This window comes from Phyllobates terribilis, unplaced genomic scaffold (assembly GCF_046119375.1).
Source record: "Phyllobates terribilis strain yellow unplaced genomic scaffold, ASM4611937v1 Scaffold_5__5_contigs__length_657084704, whole genome shotgun sequence".
Lineage (NCBI taxonomy): Eukaryota > Metazoa > Chordata > Amphibia > Anura > Dendrobatidae > Phyllobates > Phyllobates terribilis.
This window is the reverse complement of record NW_027362765.1, coordinates 617,781,470-617,808,825: the sequence shown is the minus strand read 5'-3', so window position 1 is coordinate 617,808,825 and position 27,356 is coordinate 617,781,470. Positions and strand designations below refer to the sequence as shown.

General features: G+C 43.0%; 1 protein-coding gene across 1 annotated transcript in view; it reads left to right on the top strand.

Annotated features, from left to right (window-relative positions):
• LOC141273764 (protein ELYS-like) overlaps positions 1 to 27,356 on the top strand; it is a 113,995-nt gene that overhangs the window by 59,648 nt on the left and 26,991 nt on the right. Inside the window, exons 23-25 of the mRNA XM_073686102.1 lie at positions 10,168 to 10,299; positions 11,491 to 11,620; positions 13,954 to 14,101. Coding sequence (XP_073542203.1) covers positions 10,168 to 10,299; positions 11,491 to 11,620; positions 13,954 to 14,101 — 410 coding nt within the window. The remainder of the gene's footprint in view (positions 1 to 10,167; positions 10,300 to 11,490; positions 11,621 to 13,953; positions 14,102 to 27,356) is intronic.

The following is a 27,356-nucleotide window of genomic DNA, read 5'->3' as shown; positions in this document are numbered from 1 at the left end:
TCTGTCTGTCTCGTTCTCGCTATCGCAGCTTTTAGAAGCCCTCTCCCACCCAATCAGCACCCCTGCGACACAAACACGGGCTCCTGATGGCAGTCATGGCAATCTGAGGTCAAATAATGACCTCCGTCTGCCAGCTACAGTGGCCTGTTAGACCATGCAAGAAGGATGGCCTAAAAGTCTTTTGTTTGTGTAACACTGACAGGTGTAATGCATTATCCCAGTGATCAGAGTAATAAAAGGTAAAATCCCATAAAGGAATGAAGTAAAGTAAAAAAAAAAATTGAAAAAATATTTTAAATAAGAACAAAAAATTAAAAATAATTCAATAAATATGTATATGTCTGTAAAGAGAAACGAAAAAGTGCTCATTTTGTATTACCACATCCAAAACGACCCGCACTATAAAACTCACTATTTAACCCCTTCAGTGAACACCATAAAATGTCAAACTATGCTTTTTCATCATACCATTGAAAAAAGTGGAACAAAATGCAATAAAAAAGACGTATTTAAATAGCTGGTAACGTCGTCATCTTCTCCCTCAAAAAAAAGACGCCATACAGCTTCATCAGTGGAGAAATAAAAAAAAAAAAAAGCTATAGTCCTCACATGACTGTCAGCAGAAATATACAAACATTATAGTTCTCAAAATATGGGGATGCAAAAACTGTTGTGTTTTTTTTAATAAAAGGGGGGGGGGGGTTTAGGGCGCAAAAGTGGCCAAACACAAAAAAAGTAATAAACCTGGTGTCTCTGTAATCATGCTGACCCACAGTGAAGGCGTTAAAAATAAAACCAATTCTGTTGATTTGTTCACTTTGCCTCCTAAAGATTTAAGTAAGGCTCAGCTCACATTTATCCTGCTCTCTATGATGAGAGACCAGACCGAGTACAGAGGAACTCTGTTGCATCATCATAGAGGAGAATGGATCCCTCAGGGGTTTCATCTGAATCACATCATTCGGAGATTTAGATGGAAACCCCAATGTAAGTGCTCAACGTAGAGCACAGTATAGATGTGATCCCAAATGTTATGTAAAATGTTCCCAATAAAAGCTTTGATTTAATTCACAAAAAAACAAGTCCCCACTCAGGTCCGTCACCTGTCAGTGGAAATATAGAGGGTTTCCACCTTACTGGTTGCACAAAGGCTCTGGAAAAGTGAAATTGCTCACCGCAAAAGAAATCCAGCAAATTCTGCACTCCCAGATCCAAATGCCCCCCTCCGTCTAAGCTGCACAATGTGCCTAAACCACGTTTAGCGTCCACAAATTTGGCACTTCTGTAGCGTTGAGGGCCCGCTTAAATTACGGGGTACATGTTTCCGGAAGCACAGGTTGGGCATAATGTATGGGCACTACAATGGCAGGTTTGCATTTTTAACTCTGCATCATCCATTAAAATTGTCACTACACCTGTAAATAAATTCCCAATTGGGTGTAATTTCCAAAATAGGGTTACTCGAGGGGGAGGTTCTGCCCTTCTGGTACGTTGGGCTCTGTATGTGGAGTCCACAAACTATTCTACAATAATTTATTCTCAAAGAGTCCTAGCGCTTCCTCCCCCCGAGTCTCACCATGTGGGTAAGCAGTACTGTATAGCCACATATGAGGTATTGCTTGGTCAGCAGAAATTGTGTGATAAACTTTGGTACCATTTCTACCCATTTTCCCTCGTAAAACAACATTTTTGTGGTATGAATACAGGATAAAAAATATCTTTTTACTGTGTTAGACAGTAGATAGAAAAATATTCAAATTTAAGAGTCCTCAGTGGTTGATGCCTTTTAATTGCTAACTGAAAAGATGGTAACAAATAGCAATCTTTTGAGACTGCTCGGGTGTCTTCATCAGGTATTATTCTGTGACACATTCTACTATAACTTGTTCACAGAGAGACAAATAATGCTCCTTCCATCCTGAGTCTCGCTGTATGGCTAAGCAGTGCTGTATTGCCACATTCAGAAGAAATTGTGTGGCAAATTTTGGTACCATTTTTACCCATTTTCCTGTGTGAAAATGGAAAATTAAATTATTTTTCTTCACTGCTCAATGGTATAAAATTCTGTGACACACCCGTGGTGTAGGGTGAATTCACTGAAGTGTAGTTTGTAAAATGTGGGTCACTATTGGTAAGGTTCTGCTGTTCTGGCACCTCAGGGGCTCTTCCAGTGGGTCATGGCACCCGTAAATCATAACAGTAAAATCTGTACTACAATATGGTGCTCTTTCCCTTCTGAGCTTTCCACTGTGCCTGAAATGTAGTTCCTGCTACATGTTGGGTATTGGTGCTCTGGGGGAAAAATGGACCTCACAGGTAGTTGTGCAATTTTTCCTATTAATTCTTATAAAAATGTAAAATTTAAGGCTAAAACAACATTATAGTGTTAAAAATGTGATAATTGTTTCTTCACCACCCAATGGTATAAAATGCTGTGAGACACATGTGATGTCCACATGTTAACTGCACCCTTGCATGAATTTATTGAGGGGTGTAGTTTGTAATGTGTGGAAATTTATTGGTGGTGTCTGTTTAACTGGCAATGTAAGGGACACTGCCAATGAAACATGGCACCCTCAAACCATTCCAGCAAATCTGCACTCCTATGGTGCTCCTTCCCTTCTGAGCCTTGCACTCTGCCTTAAAACTAGCTTTCAACCACATATGGGGTATTGGCAAACTCGAAAAATTTATCCAATTTGTTAATCAATTTCTTCAATTTACTCAGTCCAATATTATACAATTCTGTGAGTCACCTGAGGGTTAAAAATGCTCATTTCACCCCTAGATGAATTTCTCAAGTGGTGTAGTTTCCAAAATGGGGTCACTTGTGGGGGGTTTCTCCAATAAATTCCAGTCAAAATGGCACACCAAAATTCAAATATGTCTCCTTTACTTCCGAGCACTGCCTGTAGTTTTTCCCTAAATATGGGTTATCGACGTACTCGGGAGAAATTGCACAACAAATTTTGTTGCCCAATTACTCCTGCTTCTCTTGTGAAAATGAAAAGTTTGGGGCAAAACCAACATATTTGATGGAAAAATGTGATCTTTCATTTTCACGGGTTAGCTTTATAAAATTCTGTGAAGCACTTCTGGGTTCAAGGTGCTCACCAAACCTCTAGAAATATTCATTGAGGTGTGTAATTTCCAAACTTGGGTCACTTGTCAGGGGGATTCCACTGTTTAGGCACATAGGGGCTCTGCAAACACGACATGGAGTTAACTATCTATTGAAGGCAATTTTGTAGTCAAATGGTGCTCTATCCCTTCCAAGCCCTGCCGTGCGCCCAAATAGTAGTTTTCCTCCACATATGGAGTATCTGTGTACTTGGGAGAAATTGCAACAAATTTTGGGGTACATTCTTTCCTTTTTCTCGATTTAAATGAAACATTTGGGACCACAGCAACATTTTTGTGGGAAAAATGTAAAATTGTATTTATTCTTTCTTCCATATTGCTTTAATTCCGGCGAAGCACCTAAAGAGTTAATAAACTTCTTGAATGTGGCTTTGAAGACTTTGAGGGGTGCAGTTTTTAAAAGGTGTTACTTTTGGGTATTTTCTGTCACATAGGCACCTCAAAGTCACTTAATTTACAAAACCAACATTTTTTATTTTGTTGGAAAAATGAAAAATTGCTGATAAACTTTTAACAATTGTAACGTAACAAAAAAATTGTTTTAAAAAAAAGTTGCTTATGTAAAGTAGACATGTGGCAAATATTAGTTTATTTATTTTTAGTGGTATGACCATCTTTTTTTAAAGGCATAAAAATGAAAAGTTTGACTTTTTTTTTAACTTGTCAAATTTCCAATCTTTTCATAAACACAAAGCATATTGACCTAAATTTACCACTAATATGTGTCATAATTACTGAGATATGATGTCGCATTCCAGAATTATTGCCACACATCGGTCAGAATTGAAAAATGTTGCCTGGTCAGGAAGGGGACACCATGACTTTTTGAGGGTTTCCAATATAAATGCCCCTCAGTCACTTCAAAAATAGATTTTGTAAATGTCTATAAAAAATTGCTGCTTAACTTTTAAGCCTTCTAACAGCCAAGCAAAATAAAGAAATGTTGGAAAAATTATGTTAACGTCTTAAATGCTTAACTATTTTTTTGTGACCTAGCTATCTGGCTCCATGACAGTAAATTCTGAGTTTCAAAATTTCTAATTTTCCAAATTCTAAGTCATGCTGCTCTCAGATTACATAGCAAAAATTTGGTGACAGATTCTTTAACCCCCAGAGGGTGGTCGGCTCATTAATGACCAGGCCAGTTTTTACAATTCTGACCACTGTCACTTTATGAGGTAATAACTCTGGAACGCTTCAACGGATCCCCCTGATTCTGAGAATGTTTTTTCATGACATATTGTACTTCATGATTGTGGTAAAATTTCTTCAGTATGACTTGCATTTATTTGTAAAAAAAAAAAAGACATTTTCAAACTTTGAATTTTCATGCCCTTAAATCAGAGCGATATGTAGCACAATATAGTTAATAAATAACATTTCCCACGTGTCGACTTTTACATTTCCCACGTGTCGACTTTTACATTTCCCACGTGTCGACTTTTACATTTCCCACGTGTCGACTTTTACATTTCCCACGTGTCGACTTTTACATTTCCCACGTGTCGACTTTTACATTTCCCACGTGTCGACTTTTACATTTCCCACGTGTCGACTTTTACATTTCCCACGTGTCGACTTTTACATTTCCCACGTGTCGACTTTTACATCAGCACAATTTTAGAACCAATTTTTTTTTTTGTTAGGAAGTTATAAGGGTTAAAAGTTGACCAGTGATTTCTCTTTTTTCCAACAAAATTTACAGAACCATTTTTTTAGGGACCACATCACATTTGAAGTGACTTTGAAGGGCCTTTATGACAGAAAATACTCAAAAGGGACACCATTCTAAAAACTGCACCCCTCAACGTGCTCAAAACCACATTCAAGAAGTTTATTAACCCTTCAGGTGCTTCACACAAATATTTGGAATGTGGAAGAAAAAAATGAACATTTTTTTTTTTTCACAAAAATTTTACTTTAGACCACAATTTTTATTTTCGCAAGTGTAACAGAAAAAATAAAGCCCAAAATTTGTTGTGCAATTTTCTCCTCAGCACGCCGATACCCATTATGTGGGGGAAAACCACTGTTTGGGCGCACGGCAGGATTCAGAAAGAAAGGAGCGCCATTTGAGTTTTTGAATGTAAAATTTGCTTGAATAATTAGCAGACGCCATGTCGTGTTTGGAGAGTTCCTGATGTGCCTAAACATTGGAAACTTCCCACAAGTGACACAATTTTGGAAACTAGACCCCTCAGGGAACTTATCTAGATGTGTGGTGAGCACCATGAACCCCAAGGTGCTTCACAGTAGTTTAGAACATGGAGCCGTAAAAATAAAAAAATCTAACTTTTTCCACAAAAATTATCTTTTAGCCCCAAATTTTTCATTTTCACAAAGGTAAGAGGTGAAAATTGACCCCAGAAAGTGTTGTGCAATTTCTCCTGAGTGCACCGATACCCCATATGTGGGGAAAATAGACTGTTTTGGCGCACGGCATGGTTCAGAAAGGAAGGAACACAAAATTGGCTGGAATTGAGAGTGGAAGCCATGTCGCGTTTGGAGAGCCCCTGATGTGCCTAAATAGTGGAAACCCCCCACAAGTGACCCCATTTTAAAAACTAGACCCCTCAAGGATTTTATTAAGGGGTATAGTGAACATTTTGAACTTAGAGGTACGACACAGAATTTGATAACATTAGGTCATCAAGTTGTCATTAGTCTTGAGTGCAAGTGCTCGCTACTTGAGTACTCGGGTATGCACCATGTATCGCGGGTGCTCGAGTGACATGTTCGAGTCTCCACTCGCATGTTTCATGGTTGTTAGACACCCAAAAAAAAAAAAACATGCTTGGACCACTCGTGCATGGCAGGCAATCCACGCAACTTTTTTTTTTTTGGCAACGAATCATATGGGGCGGAGACTTGAGCATGTCACTCGAGCATCCGCGATACTCAGCGCATACCTGAGCACCCGATGCAGACTCAAGTAGTGAGCACTTCCGCTCAACACTAGTCACCATATCATCTTTTTTTTTTTTTTTCACTTTTAAAAAAATCCCAACCCTAACCCTAGCGTTTATTTTTTACACCGTTCCTCTTGCGGTATAAGTGATTAGACGACCTTATTCTTCGGGTTGGTGCGATTTCAGCGATACCAGATCCATATCAGATTTTTATGATTGACAGCTGTCACACACGAAAAGGTGCTTTTTTTTTTTTTTTTTGCATAGACTAGTTTTAGCATCGCCATATTTTGAGAGCTATTATTTTTCCATATTTTGGCCGACAGTCATGTGATGGCTTGTTTTTTATGGGACAAGTGAATGTTTTTATTGGTACCATTTTTGGGCACGTGACATTTTGTGATCGCTTTTTTCTTCCGATTTTTAGGAGGCAGAATAAACAAAAACCAACAATTCAGGAATTGTTTTTTTTTTTTTTTGTTTGTTTGTTTTTTTTAATGCATTTCCGCATGTGGTAAAATTGATAAGGCAGCGTTATTCTTTGGGTCAGTACGTTTACATCAGTGCCACATTTATATATTTTTTTTATGTTTTGGCGCTTTTACACAATAAAGAGTGTTTTATTGAAAAAAAAATTTTGTATCGCTTTTTTCTGTGACCTATAACTTTTTTTATTTTTTGGCTGATGGAGTCTTCTACATCTCCCTTCTCCACTGGTAGAATCTCCTAGCTGGTTATCCAGTATGCATTCAATCAGACAACGCCACAGCCGTGGCATACATACACCGACAGGGCTTAACAAGCCGCAAATCCGTTATCACGGCGGTCTCATGGATTCTGGTCTGGGCCGAGTGACACGTGCCAGCAATATCGTCAGTACACATTCTGGGGGTGGACAATTGGGCCGCCGACTTCCTTAGTCATCAGACTCTCCTCGGGCGAGTGGACACTCAACCCCATCGTGTTCGATAAGATCTGTCACAGATGGGGCACCACCGACGTCTATCTAATGGTGCCTCACTTCGTAGCCAGGTCTCGCTACCCCTCTGGCAGTCGGTTATGACACCCTCCTCATTCCATGATTTCATTTTCATCTTCCTTACCTCTTTCCGCCTCTGCCACTGATCCCGAGAGTCATCAAGAAGACCAAGGCAGAGGGAGTCCCAGTAATCATGGTGGCTGTAGACTGGCCCAGAAGGGACCTACTCTCTCTCTCTCAGGGTCCCCTCTTCCACCAGAATTCTCTGTCTCTGAATTTAATGGCATTGGTTTTGAGAGAAGCATGTTTTTCATCCCAGGTCATACAGACCATGGTCAGAGCAAGAAAGCCCGCGTCCTCACGCATTTAACATCGGACTTGGAAGGCCTTTTTTTTTTCTTTTTTTTTTTTTTGATGGTGTGAAAACAACCTTTTCTGCTCACATGTCTTTTTCTCTTCCATCCATCTTGGCTTTTCTCCAGTTGGGACTCTACTCTGGGCTTTCTATCAGTACTCTCAAGGTTCAGATCTCTGCACTCTCAATTCTTTTTCAACGGAATTTGGCTTCTCGTCCCAAGCTCAAGACCTTCCTCCATGGAGTTGCTCGCCTGGCTTTGCCATATTGCCCTCCTGTAGGCTCTTGGGACCTTAATCTGGTCTAAGCATCCTTCAGCAAGCCCCCTTCGAACCTATCCATGACATCTTGTCGTCATTCCTTTCCTGGAAGGTTGCCTTTTTGGTAGCCATCACGTCCTTCAGAAGAGTTTGAGCTGGCAGCTCTCTAGTCGCTCTCCTTTTCTCATTCTCCATCAGGACAAGGTAGTTTTCAGACCAGTTCCTCCTTTCTTAAGGTAGTCTCCTCATTCCACATCAACGAGGACATTGTTCTGCCTTCTTTCTGGTCATCTCTGGTTCATCCCCTTGAAAGATCCCTTCACAAGCTGGACCTGAGCAGAGCTCTGTGTCTACCTATCAAGGACCGCTTCATTCAGATGTTCTGACACCTTGTTTGTCATCTGAGGGTCATCGCAAGGATCTCCCTGCTACAAAATCTAACCATCGCTGAATTCGCTCGGCTATACTGGAGGCATATCGCGCTACACACAGGCTACCCCTTCCGGGAGTAAGAGCGCTCTCCACCCAAGCGTTGGGGGCTTCTTGGACTGTTTGCCAACAGGCCTCTGCAACCCAGATTTGCAAAGCTGATACCTGGTCATCTCGTTACACTTTCACAAGGTTCTACAGAGTAGATATCTACGCCTTGGTCTATGCTGGCCTAGGTATGAAGATTCTGCAAGCGGTGGTCGCCTGCCGTCCAAGCTGATTTGGCAGTTATTCTATTCCCTCCTTGGGACTGATTTAGGACATCCCATGGTTACCTGTGTCCCCCAATGAAGCAATAACGAAAGAAGGATTTTTTGTACTCACTGTAAAATCTTTCTTAGAGCCTTCACTGGGGGACACAGCATCCTCCCTGGTTTATGCCTATGTTGGGCCTATGTGCCTCTGTTGGGCCTGTATATAGTTCGGTTGTTTGTTGCTTCTCTTACTGCTTGTTCACTAACTGACGAGCTTTGTGCCAGTCGATGGGTGTATACTGCTGAGGAGGAGCTAATTCTTTTTTTGCCTAGCGGCCTCCCAGCGACAGATGCATACACTCATGGCTACCTGTGTCCACCAATAAAGGCTCAAAGAAAGAGCTTTTACGGTGAGTACCAAAAATCCCTCTTTTGCGGGACGAGTTACAGATTTTTTTGTTGCCATTTTGGGGCACATAATGTTTTATGATTGCTTTTTATTCAGATATTCAGACACCATGAACAAAAAACAGTAATTTAGTTATTTATGTTTTTTATTTTTTGCGCCGTTCACTGTGTGGTAAGTGATAAGACTGATTTGTCCATTGGGTCGGTACGATTACAGAGATACCAGATTTATATTGTTTTTTTATGCTTTGCTATTTTTACACACTAAAAACAATGTTTTACAAAAATGAATTAGTTTTTACATTGCCATATTCTGAGAACTGTAACTTTTTTTTTTTTTGCTGAATGAGCCATATTGCAGTTTTTGTTTTGCGGGACGGTTTGGCGATTTTAATTTATACCATTCTTTTTTTCTTCATATGACTTTTTGAAAGCTTTTTATTAAAAATTTTTGTGAGTCAGTCTGATGAAAAAGTGACATTTTTGGTGTTTTTTTTATTTTCTTAACGCCGTTAGCCGTAAGGAATAAATAACGGACCAGTTTTATAAAGTGGGTCGTTCTGGATACGGTGTTAACAATTGTGGGGGTTTTTGGGTTGTTTTTTATCACAAACACTGCTTTTTGAGTGGCAAAATGACTTTTTGTGATTTGGGTGTGCTTTTTTGTGTGTTTTTTTACATATTTTATTTTACTTTTTCACTTTTCTTTGTACTTCGTCCCACTGTGGGACATTTTTCGTGTACTGCAGTGCATGAGACGGTCAGTGAGTCACGGAGTGTGCTTGTGAGACCAGGCTTATAGCTAGATCTTACGGACCATCGTACCCTGGGGTCATCAGATGACCTCTAGGTACCATGATAACCATCGGTACCCGCAGTTTTCATTTTGTGGGTCCCATGGTTACAAAGGGGATCTTGCAACCCCCTTACAACCAGTTAAATAGCTCTGTTGCGATTGACAGCAGTATTTGAGGGGTTAATTTGCCCGATCAGTTACAAAAGCGGCCAGGGCCGATTATAGCAGGATGTCAGCTGTCGCATACAGCCGACGGGCAGCGCTACAATCTTATTCCCAATCGCCGTTTTAAAACAAATCAGGAATAAGGCCCCTTTACAACTGCCGTTCTAATACGTATCGGCAGTCGTTAAGGGGTTAAAGTTTCAGCTGTTTTCAAGACATATCCACCTAAATTTACCCCTGAAATAAAGCACAGTGTCACGAAAAATCCTTTATATGGCCTATTCAGAAATGCTAAAACTGGCAGTGACAGGAAAAGGTTAACTGCCACAAATTGTAGGACATTTTCCCTGTGCGATTATACGACGTTTCTTTTAGAATTGTCACTTTTGTTCCGGTAGGAACAGTGATTCAGACAGAACGTGAAGGTTTCCTTTTGCCTTATGCTTTAATAAATCTTTATTTTTATTATAGGATTACTTGCATACATATTTGCGCACAAACGGAGGTATTCAAAATCAAGAGATCTTGTTGGTACATCATTTACAGAGAGCAAATTACATACCAGCTTTGCGGCTAAACCAGTCACTGAACAATTATCACCTAGTAAGTCCTCTGTTTCATTTTAAAGAGTATCATGAATATATATGTAAGTAATAACAATAAGTGAAAGTGATTCCATAGTTCTGTCTTTTAAGGACTGGAAGGGCTATCTCTCCTTTTCAAAAATAGTTTCTCTGACTGTTCTGTCTGAACACTGAGATGGTGAGGTGCCAGCGCCGAATACATGCCTTATAATGCCCCTTTTAAATACAGTATATAGATGCTTGCAGCTTCACCCCCAGTTGGAGGTGTCTGTTTTCAGGAAACATAGGAAAGGGTTCTTTACAGTCAGAGCAGTCAGACTGTGGAATGCCCGACCACAAGAGGTAGTAATGGCAGACACTATAACAGCTTTTATACACGGCTGGATGATTTCCTTGATACACGTAACTTTGTGGGTTATAGTTAATTTAGTGACAAAATGTACAATTGGTGGAAGAAGGTTGATGGACCTAGGTCTTTTTTGCAACCTATGTAATTATGTAAAATATCTTTTTATTTTGTGTTTCACACATTTTTTTAACATCATTAAAAAAGATTTTCTTTTTTTAATTGTTGGCTTGGCATATTATCCCCCATTACAGAGCAAATCTATCGCATCAATGCATTGTAAAGCTCATCTCGATCTGGTCTGGCTCCTTCCTGACACTAATTGGTCATATAATCGCTGGGATCAAAGTGTAATGGGATATTACGGCTTCCTAAATGGCATACATCCCTGACTTGAGTAAGAAATCAGTCCAATGTTGAAACATGTAGCCTTGTATTCCTTTAATAATTTCTGTTGATGACTTTATCTGCCTGTCATACTCTGCAACGCTCGTATCACCCCTTTTTTTCATTTAATTTATAAACTTTTTGTTTGATCTGTATACATTGCTTTTTTCAGCAATGTATACAGCGATCGTGTAATTTCTGCCTTCTTTACGGGGAGTTCTCCATTCCTGCTGCTGCACATCTCCATGCAGCTGCTGATTCTGCAAGGATGTTCCAAAACTAAATTGCAGAGTCATATGCAGACCTCACAGACAATTTTGGCAATCAGCAGGTTATTAATTATGTAATAATTGTTGGCTAAAGCAATCCCCCATAGTCATTTTGCTATGTAAAGATTACGTTGCATTTCGTGAGGAGAGTATCTGAAAAATGTGTTCAGCTATGGATGTATTTTTATACTTTTTCTTTTCTGTGCAGAATGATTTTGACAGATGCCAGCTGGAAAGAGGAGCTGCCAGAAACTCTATAGTGGATCACTATGTCAAAATACTCCCAAGTGTGCAGCAAACTCTGGCCAGATCCTATCCTTCTATTGTTTGGAAGAAAGGTAACTGAAAGTTGTAGCTTTCGGCTGTATGTAATATCTTATTAACTTCACCTTCATTAATTTTGAGGGGACAGATATTGGAATTGCTTTGGCATTTGCTGGAAATTCATAGTTTTCAAGTCAGATGAACTTGAGGTTACTTTGCTTACTTTCTATTACAGCTGTTTAAAAAACATTTAAAGGGATACTGTCACGTTTAATAATGGTACAAACCTGGCAATATAGCGTTAATCTGCAAGTTAGGCTGGGCAGGACTTAAAGGAGTTGCCCACTGCTTTAACATTGATGCCCTATCCATAGGATAGGGCATGAATGTATGATCGGCCAGGGTCCCGCCCGCGGCATCCCCACCGACCAGCTGTTATCGGTGCAGCGGCCGCCGGCCGGAAGTCCTTGCCTGCGGTGCTTGGCTGTCTGTCTGTAGTGGCCGCCGCTTGTAACTGCACATCCTCCTCCCATTCATCGGGAGGCCGATGTTCAGTTACAAGCGGCGGGCACTGCAGGTAGAGACTTCCGGCTGGCGACACCTGACACCGATAACAGCCGATCGGCAGGGGTGCCGCGTGCGGGACCCCAGCCAATCATACATTGATGCTCTATCCTACGGATAGGGCATCAATGTAAAGTAGTGGATAACCCCTTTAAAGCTACTTTGTCCTGAAAGTGCAGCTTCTTAGAGAAAATGAACTATATTACTCCAGGGAGTCGCTGACTTTAAGCCATACAGACAGGTGTGCCCGGCCAGTCACCGCTCACAGCACTTTGACTGACATCTGGCTCTGCACTGATGCACATAAGTAATATAAAGCCTCAAATGTTCCACCCCTCGCTCCAGGTCTGATCTGAGCTCTGTAAGAAATGACCGATCAATACACCACATGGGTCTGTTAGGGGCACCGACGTGTGACGTACAAATAAAAACAATATGCATGTGTCAGAGATGACTAATGGAAGTACCAAATGTAAATGTATAATGTACAGGTAAGAGCAATGCGTATTCAGTGAAAAGAAAGCGATATATAGTGGGACTGCGCATATGACCTTGATCTCCAGCTTCATAAATAGTGTTCAATTCTTATGTGCAAAAGTTCTGCCCATAGACCAATGTGTAAATGCCAAGACAGGAACATTATGGATTGTCGTCTGCCTATTAATACTAAAATGTATGCATAAAATAAACAGAAATGTAGTATCAACATATACTAGCGCCAAAGGAGATGGTAAGGAAGAAATACTAGGCTGCAGCCAGAAGCACGGGTCCTGTGTGACGGCCCGTAAATAGTCATAAATAGATGGTACTGTCGCACTGATTGGAGGTAGCAGAGAATAGAAAAGAGGAGCACGCAAAACAGAAAGTAATATCTAGAATTTATATTAAACAAATTTCACAATGGAAATTAACTTGGACAATAAAATAATATTCCTAAGGAGACAAGCTATATATGATATTTAGGCAAAGCGTTAATAAATATAATGTTTCTCTGTTTAACGTCCATTTGCATGGTAAGAAATGCTGCTGCTATTGGAAACGTGCCTGCTATGCCGCTAAATAGCTCATAGTCTGTAAGAATGAATACACGGTGCTTAGTAAAAGCATACAGTTAGTGGGGCTGGTCCCTTGATTAGAGGCGTGAATTCCTGGTAAGTAAAGAGTGCGGGGTGTCTACTCCCCTGTACGTACTCCGAAGCCCACAGTTACCTGCTGTCAGGTCCTGGGCCATGCCGTAAAGCAGGGAGCTGTAATCTCCTAAGTGCTATGTAGAGCCAGGGCACTCCGTCCGGTAGCATCCCTGGTAACCACACGGGCGGAAGGAGCTGGTGACGTCATAGCTGCTGACTATGGTGTCCTATGAAGGCCAGAAAAGAGGCTTCATTATTCATCATTCTTCAGATGATTTGTCAGTGTAGATGAAATAGTATTAAAGGAGTTTTCCAGGCTAAAAAGAATTCTGCAGTCTGTGACTGCACACTGCCGAATTGTGATAAGTTTACAATGCGCACACTGCCACAATTTCCCTTTCAATTGGGTATTTATACAATTTGCATAGTTGCAGCCGGTTTGACTCTCTCGGCCACTACTCTCAATGAAGTTGGCACATGACCACCCACTCTTGTTTAGAATATAGGAGAATTGTTAATTTGTGCTGATTGCACTCAGTCATGATTCGGCAGTCTTCAGTTACATGGTGACGGCAGACAGTTCTAGCGGACAGCAGAGTTGTCACCGGATAGCGGCCTGTAATGTCTGTAGGTTTGACTACTCTACCATTGTTAAAATACAAATACATATCCAAAATATTCAACACTAAGCAACAGTTTCTTGTTTATTCTAGTGACAAGACCCAAACCTTTATCTACTGTTGCAAAACCGGCTCCCTCAGGGAGTGTGATTACCGAAGCGGACTTTATCCGTAACGTGCTGCTGAAAATAAAGGAAGTGTCTGCAGCTAGTGAGAGTAGAGACTTCTCTCCTTATAAAAGGTAAGAAATGTGCCTGGGCTTTCATCTGAGAATCCATTTATGGTACTCCCATTCCTACACAGTACTTAAGCTCTTCTATGTTTGAACCAATGTATCTTTTGTGGCACTGTGACATTAAAATGCTTTTGGTAGGAGACCATTTCTGTAGAGTTCTGTAGCTGTAGTCAAGAGACTTGTCTTGTTCTGCTTAGTCATGTAAAACTCAAATGGTATAAATTAATAGAATAGTGAGACATTAAAGGGTTGTCTGATATAGAAATATCATTTAAGTATGTTTCTCTTATGAAGTGCTCTTGGTCCCCTGACTGCAGCAGTCAGCCTGGACTGGACATGTAATGTGCTGGAAAGTGAGTATGCCTTTTTTTTTTAAATACATATTTTAAGTGCATACATGCATTGCAAATATATATTTTTTCCAATACCGGACAACCCCTTTAACTGACTTGTTTAAAACAAAAGTTTTTTTTTGTTTTTTTTTTAAAGTGGTTGCCCATTAAAAGACTCCTTTATTGCTGGCCCCATAAATTAAAAAATTCTCTACTTCCTGGATCTGCATTGCTCATAGATTGTGTACTCCGCCAGTGTCTTGATGAACAATAATGTCTCATGACTCATGTAAGCCACTGATTGACTACAATCTTCATAATTACATCTTTGCAAAAAGTTTATTCGCCTCAGGATAGAAATGTGAAGGCTGCTGTCAGTCTGCAGCCACCGATTGACTGCGGCAGTCATGTGACCTCAGGAGACATGAAGATGAGTGTCCGTCCTGCTTCGTGTGTGCTCAAGTAGGATTCTACCCTAAATATTTATATAGCAACATTGATTCCATGGTGCTGTACATGAGAAGGGGTTACATGCAAAATACATATCACTTACAGTAAAGAAGCTAACAATGATAGACTGGTACAGGAGGAAGAGGGCCCTGCCCTTGCGGCTTACATTCTACAGGATGATGGGGAAGGAGACAGTAGGTTGAGGGGTTGCAGTAGCTCTGGTGTTGGTGAGGTGGCAGCAAGGTCATGGCAGCCTGTAAGCTTTCTTGAAAAGATGGGTTTTCAGGTTCTGTCTGAAGGATCCGAATGTGATGGCTAATCAAACGTGTTGGGGCCAGATTTCCAGAGGATGGGGAATATTGGGGACAAGTCTTTTAGGCGATTGGGTGAAAAACTAATGAGTGTGGAGGAGAGAAGGTGGTCTTGGGAGGACTGGAGTTTACGTGAGGGAAGATGTCGGGATATTAGTTTGGAGATGTACGGAGGAGAAAGGTTATGGATGCCTTTGTAGGTCAGTGTTAGTAGAAGTTTGAACTGGATATGCTGGGGAATTGGGAGCCAGTAAAGGGACTTGCAAAGAGGGGAAGCAGAAGAGTAGCGAGGAGAGAGATAAACTAGTCAGGCAGCAGAGTTAAGGATGGACTGGAGAGGTACAAGAGTGTTAGCAGGTAGGCCACAGAGGAGGATGTTGCAGTAGTTGAGGCGGGCGATGATGGGGTATGCACAAGCATGTAGTAGATTGAGGGTTTAGGAAAGGACGGATTCTGGAAATATTTTTAAGCTGGAGGCAACAGGAGGTGGCGAGAGCTTGGATGTGCTGTTTGAAGGATAGGGCAGATTCAAGGGTTACTCTGAGGCAGCGGATTTCCGGTACGGGGGGAAGCTTGATGTAGTTTATTACTACAGATAGATCAGGTGGGGAAGATATGTGAGATGGAGGAAAGATAATGAGTTCAGATTTATCCACATTAAGCTTGAAGTGAGAGGAGGAGGAGGATATGGCAAATAGATACTCAGGGATTCTGGACAGCAGAGGTGGATCTGAGTGTCGTCAGCATGCAGATGCTACTGGAAGCCATGGGAATTTGAGTGGTCTCCAGCCAAGGGTATAGATGGAGAAGAGTAGGGGTCCTAGGACAGAGCCTTGAGGGACTTCAACAGAGTGAGGGCCGGATGAGGAGGTAGAGTGGGAGATTCTAAATGTGTGGTTGGAAAGGTATGAGGTGAGGGCAAGGTCTTTGATGCCAAAGGAAGAGAGGATTTGTAGTAGATGGCAGTGGTCAACTGTGTCGAAGGCAGATGACAAATCAAGGAGGAGTATTGATAATTGTCTGTTAGCTTTGGCTATAAGTAAGTTAGTGATTTTGGTCAGGGCCGTTTCAGTAGAAAGGTGAGGACAGAAGCCAGATTGTAGGTCGTCGAAGAGAGTTAGATGAGAGGAAAGTTCAGCGTGAACTGCTGTTCAAGGAGTTTGGAGGCGAATGGGAGCAGCAATATGGAGCGATAGCTGGACTTAGCAGTTGGGTCGAGCAATGTTTATTTGAGGATAGACGTGATTGTGGCATGTTTGAAAGCAGAGGGGAAGGTAGCAGATGTTAGTGATAGGTTGAAGAGATGGGTTAGGGATGGAATAAGTGTGGTGGTGAGATTGGGGAGGAGGTGGAATGCGATGGGGTAAAGTGCACAAGTAGTGAGGTGTGATTTGGAGAGGAGATGAGGAAGTTCACCTTCATTGATGATCGAGAGGGTGGTTATGGCATAAGGGCATTAGTCTGGTATGCAAAGGAGTTTGTGGTGGTCGAACAATAAAGACTTGCCTTGTTTGGTCAATCTTATTTTTGCAGTGTGTGGCAAAGTCCTCAGCAGCGATTAGGGAGGTCGGAGGGGACAGTGCTGGGCGGAGGAGGGGAGTTAAGTGTTGAATAACTGTTTGGGTTTGTAGAATAAGGAAGATACAAGGGATGTAAAGTGGGCCTGTTTAGCAGAGGTGAGGGCTGATTTGAGTGCGAGTGTTGCGTGTTTGAATGCAGTGAAGTCCTCTTTCGAATGTGTTTTCCTCCAACACCGCTCCGCAACCCTGGACACTTGCCGAATCTTTTTAGTGAGGTTATTGTGTCAGGGTTTTCTTTTGATTTGTCGCACTCTGCCATGCACGAGTAGGGCGACCGCGACAAGCTGATGTGAGAGTGGCATTGTAGAAAGCAGTGGCGCTGACTGTGTCGTGGAGTGAAGATATGGATGCTAGTGGTAGAATAGAGTCAGAGTGTGTGAGTGTCTAGATGTGCGAGGTTTCTGCGGGGGGTGTTATGGTTGCTGGACATGGCTGACAGGTGAAGAGGACAGGGATGAGAACGTGAGTAGATGGTGGCCAGATAAGGGGAGAGGGGAGGTTGTGAGGTTAGATAGGGAGCAGAGTCGAGTGAAGATGAGGTCTAGTGTGTGTCCGTCTGTGTGGGTGGCTCAGGAGGACCAAGTCCAAAAGATGAAGTAAGCGACAGGAGTTTGGAGACTGCTGACTGGCGGGTGTCGGTGGGGATGTTGAAGTTACCCATGATGATGGTGGGAATGTCAGCAGAGAAAAAGTGAAGAAGCCAGGTGGAGAATTGTTCAATAAAGGCAGTGGCAGGGCCGGGAGGTCGGTATATGACGGCCACTTGGAGGTTGGAAAGAGAGTAGATGCGGACAGTGTGGACTTTAAAAGAAGGGAGGTTTAGGGACTGTAGAGGTGATATTGGGTTGAAGGTCCAGTTGGTAGAAAGAAGACCCACTCCTCCACCATGCCTGTTACCAGGGTGAGGAGTATGGGTGAAGTGGAGGCTGCTGTAGCACAGCGCAGCAGGGGAGGCAGTGTCGGAGGGTGTCAGCCCAGGAAGGATAGATTGCGAGAGTTAAAGAGGTCATGAATCACATGGAGCTTATTGTAGACAGAGCAGGCATTCCAGAGTGCTCCAGAGAGGGGGAGCAGGGGGGTGGACGTTGAGACGTGTTTAATGTAGGAGAGATTGCGGAAGTTCATATTAGGTAGGCAGCGATATGAGGGGGCATAAGAGGGAGGTAGCAGCTGTGTGGGGGTCCAGGATTGGGAGATATGTCGCCAGCAGTGAGGACAAGCAGAGTGCAAGAAAGCAGGTGAAAGGAAAGAGGCCGGCTTGTTTTATGTTTTAGTAGGCGAGATCTGAGGTTGAGGAGCAGGTCTGCAGATGAGGTCAGGTGGGAGGTAAGAGGGATTGAGAGATTATTATTTGGATAGAGGATGCTGGGGTTTGGGGATAGCAAAGGAGTGAGGATTAGTGGAACAAAAACTGTAAGGGTATATACAAGCATGGTGGTAGAGTAAGTGTGGGGGAAAAAGAAAAGCGAAGTACATTTAGTGAACAGTGTTACAAAGAACTTGGCACTCCAGGGTAAATGCTGATGAACAATACTTTTTATTTAGAAAAGCTATCCACTGTAAAAAAAAATAAAATTGACACTTCAGTCTAAAATTAGACATTTATCAATACTGAAAGATACAAAAGAAAACAAAATAATCAAAAATTTAACAATTTAGGCATAACAAGTATAAGTATAAACCTGGTATGCATGAGATACAAAGGAATGTAAGAACATAATTCCCAATTGGCTTTGGGATGCGGTAGAATAATAATTAAAAAGTACATTACTATTACATACTATCGCCCAGTGGTAGCTCAGTAGACTATTAAATAGGGAGGCAGAGTATTTTAATAGCATGGTAGGGTATAAATCCCATAAATTATAGTGTATCATGTACAGTGGGTACGGAAAGTATTCAGACCCCTTTAAATTTTTCACTTTGTTTCATTGCAGCCATTTGGTAAATTCTAAAAAGTAAATTTTTTTTCTCATTAAAGTACTCTGCACAACATCTTGACTGAAAAAAATAGAAATGTAGAATTTTTTGCAAATTTATTAAAGAAAAATTGAAATATCACATGGTGATAAGTATTCAGACCCTTTGCTCATTTAAGTCGCATGCTGTCCATTTCCTTGTGATCCTCCTTGAGATGGTTCTACTCCTTAATTGGAGTCCAGCTGTGTTTAATTAAACTGATAGGACTTGATTTGGATAGGCACACGCCTGTCTATATAAGACCTCACAGCTCACAGTGCATGTCAGACCAAATGAGAATCATGAGCTCAAAGGAACTACCCAAGGAGCTCAAAAACAGAATTGTGGCAAGTCACAGATCTGGCCAAGGTTACAAAAGAATTTCTGCATTACTCAAGGTTCCTTAGAGTACAGTGGTTTCCATAATCCTTAAATGGAAGAAGTTTGGGACCACCAGAAGTCTTCCTAGACCTGGCCGTCCAGCCATACTGAGCAATCATGGGAGAAGAGCCATGGTGAGAGAGGTAAAGAATAACCCCAAGATCACTGTGGCTGAGCTCCAGAGATGCAGTAGGAAGATGGGAGAAAGTTCCACAAAGTCAACTATCACTGCAGCCCTCCACCAGTCGGACCTTTATGGCAGAGTGGCCCGACGGAAGCCTCTCCTCAGTGCAAGACATAGGAAAGCCTGCATAGAGTTTGCTCGAAAACCCATGAAAGACTCCCAGGCTATGAGAAATAAGATTCTCTGGTCTGATGAGATGAAGATAGCACTTTTTGGTGATAATTCTAAGCGGTACGTGTGGAGAAAACCAGACATTGCTCATCACCTGCCCAATACAATCCCAACAGTGAAACATGGTGGTGGCAGCATCATGCTTTGGGGGTGTTTTTCAGCTGCAGGGACAGGACGACTGGTTGCAATTAAAGGAAACATGAATGCGGCCAAGTACAGAGAGATCCTGGATGAAAACCTCTTCCATAGTGCTCTGGACCTCAGACTTGGCCGAAGGTTCACCTTCCAACAAGACAATGACCGTAAGAACACAGCTAAAATAACAAAGGAGTGGCTTCAGAACAACTCTGTGACCATTCTTGACTGGCCCAGCCAGAGCCCTGACCTAAACCCAATTGAGCATCTCTGGGGAGACCTGAAAATGGTTGTCCACCAACGTTCACCATCCAAGCTGACGGAACTGGAGAGGATCTGCAAGGAAGAATGGCAGAGGATCCCCAAATCCAGGTGTGAAAACTTGTTGCATCATTCCCAAGAAGACTTATGGCTGTACTAGCTCAAAAGGGTGCTTCTACTGAATACTGAGCAAAGGGTCTGAATACTTATGACCATGAGATATTTCAGTTTTTCTTTTAGAAATTTTTGCAAATTTATTAATTTCTGATTTGTTTTTCCGTGCAGAGAGTGGGGTGCAGAGAGTACTTTTAACCCCTTAATAACATCTGACGTACTAATACGCGTCTGTGCCCTGGGACTTAAGAGCCAGACCCGTATTAGTACGTCATGGCGATCGCGCGCGCACACAGGTTGTGCGGGCACGATCGCCGCCGGGTGTCAGCTGATTGTCACAGCTGACACCCGGTACTATGTGCAGGGAGCGGTCCTGCACCGCTCCCAGCACATTAACCCCCGCGATGCTGCGATCGAAGTCGATCGCGGCATTGCGGGGGCAAGGGGAGGTGATCGGCGATACTCACCTCCTCTTCCGGCTTCCAGCGCAGTCTGCAAAGGCTTCCCGGGTGTTGCCATGACGACCCAATGTCGTCATGACAACATCCGGGTTACCAGAGAGCAGGAAGATTGCTTGGGCATGCGCAGTGCATCTCCAAGCAATCTTCACACTGTGCACTTCTGACAGCCTTCATGGCATAGGGATGGTGCTTCATTCCTGTGCCATGCAGGCGATCAGAAAAAAAAAAGTGAAAGTCCCAGAGTGGGACAAAGTAATAAAGTGTATAAACTGTGTGAAAGTGGGAAAAAAAAAAAAAAAAATGTGCAAAAATATTATAAAAAAAATAATACACCAAAAATAAAAATATAATGTACCCATCAATAAATATTATTATAAAAAAAAAAAAAAACAATAAAAGCACACATATTTGGTATCGCCACGTCCGGAACAACCTGACCTATAAAACTGTCCCACTAGTTAACCCCTTCAGTGAACACGGTAAAAAAAAAAAACGAAGCAAAAAACAATGCTTTATCACCATACCGCCAAACAAAAAGTGGAATAACACGCGATCAAAAAGACGCATATAAATAAAAATGATACCGCTGAAAACGTCATCTCGTCCCGCAAAAAACAAGCCGCCATACAGCTCCATCAGCCGAAAAATAAAAAAGTTATAGCTCTCAGAATAAAGCTATGCTAAAAAATATTTTTTTCTATAAAATAGCTTTTATTGTGTATAAGCGCCAAAACATAGAAAAATGATACAAATGTGGTACCGCTGTAAACGTCCTGACCCGAAGAATAAATCTGGAAAAATTATAGCTCTCAAAATATGGCGATGCAAAAACTAGATTTTACAAAAAATGCGTCTTTTAGTGTGTGACAGCTGTCAGTCATAAAAACCCCATATGATTCTGGCATTGCTGTAATCACACCGACCCGAAGAATAAAGTCGTCTAATCACTTATACCGCACAAGGAACGGCGTCAAAAATAAACTCTTGGGTTAGGATTGGGCTAGGGTTAGGGCTGGGTTTGGGGCTAGGGTTGTGCTGGGGCTAGGGTTGTGCTGGGGCTGGGATTTTTTTCAAAAGTAAGAAAAAAAGATGACGATATGGCGACTAGTGTTGAGAGCAAGTGCTCGCTACTTGAGTTTGCATCGGGTGCTCTGGTATGCATTGAGTATCGTGGGTATTTGAGTGACATGCTCGAGTCTCTGCCCCATATGCTTCGCTGCCAAAAAACTTTACGGGGATTGCCTGCCATGCACGAGCGATCCCCGCATGTTTTTTTTGGGTGTCTAATAACCGTGAAACATGCGGAGCAGGGACTCGAGCATGTCACTCGAGCACACGCTGTACATGGTGCATACCTGAGTACCCGATGCAAACTCAAGTAGCGAGCACTTGCGCTCAAGAATAATGACAACTTATTCGATATGATGACCTAATGTAAACAAATTCTGTGCCGTACCTCTGGGTTCAAAATGTTCACTATACACCTTAATAAAATCCTTGAGGGGTATAGTTTCCAAAATGGGGACACTTGTGGGGGAGCTCCACTGTTTAGGCACATCACAGGCTCTCCAAACGCGACATGGTGTCCGGTAACAAATTGAATGGAAAATCGGCTCAAATTGTTAGCGGACGCCATGTTGCGTTTGGAGAGCCACTGTGTACCCACTTGGGGTTCCAAGTGCTCACTATGAATCTAGATAGGTGCCTTGGGGGGTCTAGTTTCCAAAATGGGGTCACTTGTGGGGGAGCTCCAAAGTTTGGGCACACAGGGGCTCTCCAAACACAACATGGCGTCCGCTAATTATTCAAGCAAATTTTACAATCAAAAAGTCAAATGGCGCTCCTTCCCTTCCGAGCCCTGCCGTGCGCCCAAACAGTGTTTTTTCCCCAAATATTGGGTATCTGCGTGCCCAGGGGAAATTGCACAACAAATTTTGGGGTCCATTTTTTCTTGTTACCCCTGTGAAAATAAAAAAAATTGGGTCTAAAGTAACATTTTTGTGAAAAAAGTTAAATGTTCATTTTTTTCTTCCACATTCAAAAAATTCCTGTGAAGCACCTGAAGGGTTAATAAAGTTCTTGAATGTGGTTTTGAGCACCTTGAGGGGTGCAGTTTTTAGAATGGCGTCACTTTTGGGTATTTTCTGTCATAAAGACCTCTCCAAGTGACTTCAAATGTGATGTGGTCCCTAAAAAAAATGGTTTTGTCAATTTTGTTGGAAAAATGAGAAATCGCTGGTCAACTTTTAACCCTTATAGCTCCCTAACAAAAAAAAATTTTGGTTCCAAAATTGTGCTGATGTAAAGTAGACATGTGGGAAATGTTATTTATTAACTCTTTTGTGTGACATATCGCTCTGATTTCAGGGCTTAAAAATTCAAATTTTGAAAATTGCAAAATTTTCAAAATTTTCGCCAAATTTCTGTTTTTTTCACAAATAAACGCAAGTGATGTCGAAGAAATTTTTCCACAATCATGAAGTACAATATGTCACAAAAAAACAATCTCAGAATCAGGGGGAACCGTTGAAGCGTTCCAGAGTAATTACCTCATAAAGTGACAGTGGTCAGAATTGTAAAAATTGGCCTGGTCATTAACGTGCAAACCACCCGTGGGGCTTAAGGGGTTAATGAGAGAAAAAAAAAATTACTTTTTAGAATTTACCAAATGGCTGCAATGAAACAGAGTGAAAAATGTAAAGGGGTCTGAATACTTTCCGTACCCACTGTAGATTAATGTTTTTGTAGCTTGCTATGAGCTATGCCAGTCACATCATCCAGAAACAGAGCATATATAGAACAACCAGAATTGCCAGAAACACATGAATCAAAGAATAAGTTGGAATCGCATCTGAATATCATCCTCTGAGAAACAAAACAACGGAAACTCCCTTGATCTGGTCTTTGTACGGCTTTGTTCAATCCCCTACCTAGATAACTCCCCTCTTCCCCTCTCTGATCATAACAGTCTCTCCTTCACGCTCACAAATCCTTGCCCACCCCAGCACACTCCTACCTATCACACATTCAGAAATTTACAAGCCATTAACCCTCATAGACTCCCTTCACTCATCACTGTCCCCAATCTCCTCTTTTTCCTGTCCTTATCTGGCTGTAAATCACTACAATGACACTCTCAGAAGCACCCTGGACCAACAAGCGCCCCTCACCCTCAGAACCTCTAAACACAAAGTAAAACAGCCCTGGCTGACACCGCAAACCCGATTTCTCCAGCGATGCTCTGTAACGGGTCTGGGAGGCGGAACCTCTGAGCTACTATACAAGGGGGCGGTCCTTGTAAAGGAGCGGGTGGCGACCAGGGAAGACGGGCTGGAAGTCTCAGCAGGTGAACGGGACAGTCTCTGAGTGAACGGGACAGTCTCTGAGTGAACGGGACAGTCTCTGAGTGAACGGGCTGGAGGTCACGGCAAGTGACCGGGGCAGTCTCTAGGTATAGGGTTGGTACGACCTGTGGCGGCTGAAGATAGACGTGAGCTCCCAGGTGAGCAGGCGAGAGTCTCTGGATGAACGGGTGGTCACAGCATGTGACGGCGGAGCCTCCAGGAAGACCAGCGGACAGGCGACAGATGAGCGCTCCCAGGTGAGCGGGCAGAAGTCTCTGGACAGGCGGGTGGTCACAGCACGTGACGGCAGAGCCTCCGGGTAGGCAAGCAGACTGGTAGCAGATGAGCGCTCCCAGGTGAGCGGGCAGGAGTCACTGGACAGGCAGGTGGTCACAGCACGTGACGGCGGAGCCTCCAGGTAGGCTAGCAGGCAGGTAGCAGATGTGCGCTCCCAGGTGAGCGGGCAAGCTGGTCCATAGATAGACTGACAGGAGTTGGAAGGCAGACCGTCGGACCACAGGCAAGCAGGCAGGTAGCAAGTAATCTGGCAGGAATCTGGCAGGTAACTGGCAACGGGACCTGAGGGCTGAAGCACAGGTGAGACACAGGTGCAAACAACATTGCTCGGGCACCTCCATTTTGGAGGAGGTGCCTTATATATGGTAAAGTCCTCCGGCCATTGGCCGGGGACTCCTTAGGACGGCGCGCGCGGCCCCTTTAAGAGGGAGGGAGGGCGCGCGCGCCCTAAGCACAGTGGCCGGGAAGGAGCGCGCGCTGCCAGCAGAGCGGGAGAGGGACGCCGGGCACGGAGCAGAGCGGTGAGGGGAACAGCGTCCCTGCCTAGCAGAGGGCAGGGACGCCGGCACTACATGCTCTAGGAATGCTGAACGCCTATGGAGGAAAACTCGCACACTAGAAAACTTTATCCACTATGAATTTGTTAAAAACCTATAACTCTTCATGTTGCCAAACAGACATACTTCACCACCCTGATCTCTTCACTATCCAACAACCCAAAAAAACTCTTCGACACCTTTCACTCCCTCCTCAGTCCTAAAGTGCTGGCCCCTATCACAGACATTTGTGCTGACGACCTGGCCTCCTACTTCGCAGAGAACATTTATCAGGAAATCAGCTCCCAGCCACCATGTTCCGTGACTCCCATCCCTCCCCACATCTCCTCTGGATCACTCTCCACATTTGACCCAGTCACAGAAGAAGTAGTCTCCAGGCTCCTCTTCTTCTTCTCATGCCAGTCCATGCACCCTATTCTCTCTCGCCTACTCCAGTCTCTCTCTTCAGTCATCACTACTCGCCTAACTAAAATCTTCAACCTCTCCCTCTCATCTGGTAATTTCCCCTTCTCCTTCAAACATGTCATCATTACTCCATTATTAAAAGAGCCCTCTCTTGACCCTTCCTGCACAAACTACTACAGACCAGTCTCCAATCTCCCCTTTATCTCTAAACTCTTGGAGCGCCTGGTCTACTCCCGCCTTACCCTTTACCTCTCCATTCACTCTCTTCTAGACCCATCACAGACCGGCTTCTGCCCTCTACATTCTACAGAAACTGCACTCCTCAAAGTAACCAATGAACCTTCTGACAGCAAAACGTAACGGTGACTACTCTCTGCTCATTCTTCTTGACTTTTCTGCAGCTTTCGACACCGTTGACCACCACCTCCTCTCTATGCTCCACTGAATTGGCTTAAAAAAACACTGCTTTCTCCTGGTTCTCCTCTTATCTATCTGACCGCTCTTTGTGTATCATTCGCTGGCTCCACTTCTTCCCCCCCTTCCTCTTGCTTTTTGGGTTCCTCAGGGTTCAGTCCTTGGCCCACTTCTCTTCTCTCTCTACACTGCCCCAATTGGAAAGACCTTCAGCAAATTTGGCTTTCAGTAACATCTTTATCCTGATGACACACAACTATACACCTCATCCTGTCTGTCCACAGTTTCCAACATCATGTTCGCTCTTTATCTGAAACTCAACCTTTCTAAAACTGAACAACTTCTGCTCCCACTTTTTACTCACCTCCCTAAATCTGACATATCCCTCTCCGTGTGTGGCACCACAATGACGCTGAGCCAGCAGACGCGCTGTCTGGGCGTTGTGTTTGACACCAATCTTTCCTTCACCTTCCATATACAATTTCTTGCCCGGTCTTGTCGCTTGCACCTGAAGAACATCTTTAGAATCCGCCCCTTTCTCTCCTTGGAAACCACAAAAACCCTCACTTTTGCCCTGATCCACTCCCGCCTTGACTTCTGTAATTCTCTATTAATTGGCCCCCCCCTCACTCAACTTTCCCCTCTCCAGTCCATCCTTAATGCTGCAGCCAGGGTCATCTATCTGGCTAATCGTTACTCAGATTCTTCCGCTCTATGCCAGTCATTGCACTGGCTGCCTATACATTATAGGATCCAATTTAAATTGCTTATTCTCACCCGCAAAGCTCTACACAGTGCAGCACCCCCCTACATCTCCTCCCTCATTTCTGTTTATCAGCTTACTCGTTCTCTACGCTCCGCAAGCGACCATCGACTAACATCCGCACTAATCCATACGTCCCACTCCCGGCTCCAAGACTTCTCCCAAGCTGCACCTATTCTTTGGAATGCTCTACCCCAAGAAATTAGGACGAGCCACAACTTACACGGTTTTAGGTGCTTCCTAAAAACACACCTGTTTAGGGTGGCCTATCGCGTTCCCTAATCGAAGTGTTTTTATATTTTTATAGCCCATTCATTATTTCTCCAAACATAAGTCTCCACCGAACCCAAAAGCTCTACAGATTCTGGCTGGTGACGAGCTCATGCAGCCTTTATCTATCGCTCATCCCCTCAAGATGGCTGGACGATTATTGTGAATAGGCCCCTGCACTTTGTGTCACCCCCCACCTCATTGTAGATTGTAAGCTCTTACGAGCAGGGTCATTATTATTTTTGCTTTAATTATTGTATTATGTTTAGCTATGTTACTTATGACTGTTGTGTGTGAACCTCTGAATTGTAAAGCGCTGCAGAATAGGTTGGCGCTATATAAGTAAAGATTATTATTATTTACTAGATTGCAGGACTGAGAGAAAAGACATAGCACAAGGTCTGTGGCAACAGCGCTGAGGAATGGCATAACTTTCAGTGCGTAGAGCGCAAAGTGTTATCTGCTGCTTTATCTAGAAAGCTGATAATGTGGGCCGCGCCATGTTTAAGGCGTGTGACCTCTAATGACATGTGACGTTGCGCTCCAGCACAACACGTGTCGCCTTAATGGAGCATTAGGTGGAGATCATGTGACCAGAGGTGACATATCACTATGTCTCAAGTGGTCACTTAAGAAGATGCCCCCTGCAGTGAGATCCTCCCACAGGAGAGAATGGAGAATATTTTCCTGGCATGTGTATGTGGATATGGATATGTGGAATGAGTTGTGTAGGGGAAGCAATGAAAAGATAGAATGCCAAGGTAAAATAAAGCCGAGAAAATACCAGAAGGTAAAAGAAAGGGAGTAGAAAAATAAGCGGAAATAATAATAAAATAGAAAAAAAAGATTTTTTCCTTTTGTGCAGCACCATT